This window comes from Olea europaea, chromosome 13 (assembly GCF_002742605.1).
Source record: "Olea europaea var. sylvestris chromosome 13, O_europaea_v1, whole genome shotgun sequence".
Classification (NCBI taxonomy): Eukaryota; Viridiplantae; Streptophyta; class Magnoliopsida; order Lamiales; family Oleaceae; genus Olea; species Olea europaea.
The window spans coordinates 19575549-19579128 of record NC_036249.1 but is presented as its reverse complement, the minus strand read 5'-3'; the positions used below and the strand labels follow the sequence as shown (position 1 = coordinate 19579128).

General features: G+C 29.9%; 1 protein-coding gene across 4 annotated transcripts; it reads left to right on the top strand.

Moving 5' to 3' along the window:
- The first annotated feature begins 202 nt into the window (after positions 1–202).
- Positions 203–1456, top strand: LOC111407812 (glutamic acid-rich protein-like). 4 transcript variants are annotated; one of them, XM_023037494.1, is made up of 2 exons: positions 203–324; positions 830–1414. In XM_023037494.1, the coding sequence occupies exons 1-2, from the start codon at positions 310–312 to the stop codon at positions 1142–1144; spliced, it is 330 nt and encodes a 109-aa protein (XP_022893262.1). In that variant the 5' UTR covers positions 203–309; the 3' UTR covers positions 1145–1414. The 4 variants fall into 4 exon arrangements, 3 of the variants coding, with proteins under 3 accessions (XP_022893262.1, XP_022893259.1, XP_022893261.1); XR_002705201.1 differs by having other exon boundaries at positions 214–387; positions 830–1441; XM_023037491.1 differs by lacking the exon at positions 203–324 and adding an exon at positions 410–578 and having other exon boundaries at positions 830–1456.
- The last annotated feature ends 2124 nt before the right edge of the window (positions 1457–3580 follow it).

The window sequence follows — 3580 nt, the reverse complement described above, 5'->3', positions numbered from 1 at the left end:
TGATTGAAATAAGAAAAGACCAACAGTATATGCCTAGGCAGTATAAGAGAATAAGGACGAAAATAGTAGTAAATGAAATGCTTAGTGAGTATAAAAATTTGAAGAATCCACGAGAAAATTGAAATAAGTTATAAGAAAGATATATCTCTTTTGTAGATTCTATAAAACAGTTGGATTATTGAGCATACAAGGAATAATACATCACCACTTTGGCTAATTCCTATATATAGGTCACTATAATTCTTAGTTCATTGCCATTCAAGTTGATTTAAAAACATTTACATTTATTCTTTGCTGCCAAATTGCTTCATGGCCTCCCTTCAGGTTCTTTTTTTCCACTCTCTCTTCTTCAAATAGCAAGTTTGGTAGCTCAAAAGTTCGGTTTAAGTAACTTTTTTTGAAATTTTCTTATAAGTAATTTCTTTGTTAAACACTTGAAAGTTATTATTTTCTGATTTTCAGTAGAAAACTTAATCTTTACTATTCTGATTTTAATGTCTCATAAAAAAAGTTCGCCCTCTCAACATGAAGATCCTAGCTCAGACTTTGATGGCCATCTATTTGAGAAAAGTCTACACGTGAAGCCATGAACATGACCTCTATATATGTGAGGCGACGTTATAAAGATAAAATATAAATAAATAATTTCATCCCACAGTAACAAACTTTTAATATGTTTATCATATCATTCTAGTGTAAATAATTAGTACATGTAGTATAAGAAACAAAATTTAATTTCTTTTCTTCTTTAGTATTGTCTAGTAGTATCGCGTTCTCCTTACCAAAATTGCTATCTTGCGTGATCTTTATTTACGACATATCTATGCAGGTTGATGCTGCTCCAGTGGAAGAGGTGAAAAGCCAAGCAGAACCAGAAACAAATGTATCTTCAAACGTTAAAGAACCAGAAGTGCATGAACTAGATGAATCCACAAAAACAGTGGACCCTTATGTGGAAGAACATAAAGAAACACTAGAAATTGATTCTGCGGATGAAGAAGAAGAGAAAGAAATGGGATCATTGGTCAATAAAGAAGAAGAATTTTCACCTTTTACATCTGTCGAGCCACCTGCTTGGCCTGCTGAATTCGATGAAGAAGAAGAAGAGGACGAAGAAGAAGACGAGTATATTTACAAGGTTTGATACATTCTATCAGCATGGTCATGCTTGAATGACTACTTCATATGCTGTCGACAAAAATAGTTAAGTAGCTACCACTAATCACCGTCAAATATCGTATTTCCTATCATACTTTGCTTGTACTTTTTGTTATTCTAGTAGTTATACATGTATGGTTTTATTGTAGTCTTCAATAAAGGACTAGACCCTATAGTTATGCTTCTAAGGGCTTTAGGGCATTGTAATTTTTGTAAAGCCCCTTTTTTTTTTGGTACGCGGCAGTTGATTTTCTAATTAAATTGTGCCATAATTATAAGTAAACTGTTTAGCTTTTAAGCCGTATTTAACTGCATGTTGACCATGTTAACTTATTGGAACTAGTGCTGTGTTCAATTACAAGAAGTTGATTAAGTTATTTATTTTGACAATGACATGAAAATTTCTTAAAAAGAAGTAAACTTTATTTACTAGAAGTAGAATAAATTATTTATTTTGTCAACGGAATAGAAATTAATTTAAGAAAAATAAATTTTTATTTAAAAGTTAAAAAATGTAAGAGAACAATAAAAAGTAACTAAACATTTACTTCTCTTGCCTGCAACCCTGTATCAATGTCATGGTAATTTGCTCACTATATATATGATTGATCTCCTAAGCAAGCTAAGCACCAATTATATGGCACATGTTACCATCAAATTTAATCATTTTATGAAACCCATCATTATCTTCCACCATAGTAATTCACACGCTTGAAGTTGAAGAAATTATTCGTTTCATTTATTAATTATGTGGGATCCACAGTTATTTTAAAACAATTTAATGAGAAACAAATTAATCTACGTACATTTATATTCATAAATTAATTATTTTACTTATTTACCTAAAATATTTACGTGCTTTGTTAAATCTTGTTAATTGACATTTTAAATAACTAATTGCTTAATTAATGTGCATTCATAAATTAATTATTTTACTTATTTAACCTTTCTAATAATATTTTATTGTAGTTTCCTTCATACAATATGTAATCATTTATCAAGAATCAAGTTTTTCCATGTCTAAATCCCGGTATTTGAATATCTTAATAATTTTTTTTGGCGATTTTCATGTAGTATATACAAGTTGAACAAGGGAATTTTATATGAAATATATCATAGAAATTTACACCATACAAAATGAAGTTATGTTATTCCTGATGTACATAATTTGCACAATTTAGGAATCACTTTGCAAATGCTATTCAAGAACTTAATTTCAATAAAGTAATTTTGGAATCACATTGCGCTATAGGAATAACTTTGAAATGCTATTTCATCAAGAACTTAATTTCAATTTAAAACATCCAAAATGACTTTTATTCCCAAAAAGTGCTTAAATTATGTTATTCAGTTCAATAATTTGCAAAGCAATTCCTTAATTGTGACAGAACATTAGGAATGCATTTGCGAAGTGATTCCAAAATTCAGTATGAACACATTTGCATAGGAATTTAACCATCCTAAATCAGTAGGAATTCCGATGCAAAGAATCAAGTAATTTCGAAGGATAGTGCAGAATAAATGTCATCAATTTGGAACAAAAACATCTCACATACAATAAGAAAAAAAATTCGAAAATTGAAATTTGATTCTAAATTTCCCATGACTGCCAATATTGTAGAATCTCTAAATTGCTTTCCTTCCAAAATGGTCTGCCTTGTACATTGAGAATCAGCATGAGACTCCCCAAAGCCTGGGAAATGAGAAAATATATGAGAAAGAAAATTGAGTATCTTTTGTTTATTCTTTTGTCAACAAAAAGAGTAATGTTATTTGCACCCACTCACTGTCATAGTCATCCCATGTGGCATACATGTGACGATTTGTGATTCGATGCATTAATGTAATAGTTTTTTTTTTATTACATTATACATCAAATAGCATTATTCCAACAAAAAGAACCAAATAAAAGTCCATGTACGTACAATATGACTAAAAAAAGTAGTAGTAATTGAAAAGAAAATAAAGGACTGATGATGCCCTCTTGTTATTTGCAGAACGAGGAAGCAATAAGAAAAGATTTGAAATTGAAAAATAATAACAAAGTAATAAAAAAAAACCTTTAATTAATGTTGGATAACTTCGCTTATCGTGTGATTGACTACATACTTCATATCCATAATAAACACTTTCTTTGTCCACTTTTTCTTCTTTCGATTTTTAGTAATTTTTTTCCACACCCTTCGGCTTTTGCAGAGGTTCATTGAAGATTATGTGCTCTTCAACGGTTTTTTTTGTCCCGTGGACACATCTAAACACAGTTACCAAAATTAATTTAGTTTATTTAATTTTGTTATGAAGATCTTCCAATGCATTCCTTAATAGATTAGTTCCCTCCTCAGTGAGAGATGCATCATGGACAACAAGTTACAATAATTGAGACAAATTTGAATGTTGTGACATCAATGATTGGTTAGGAATG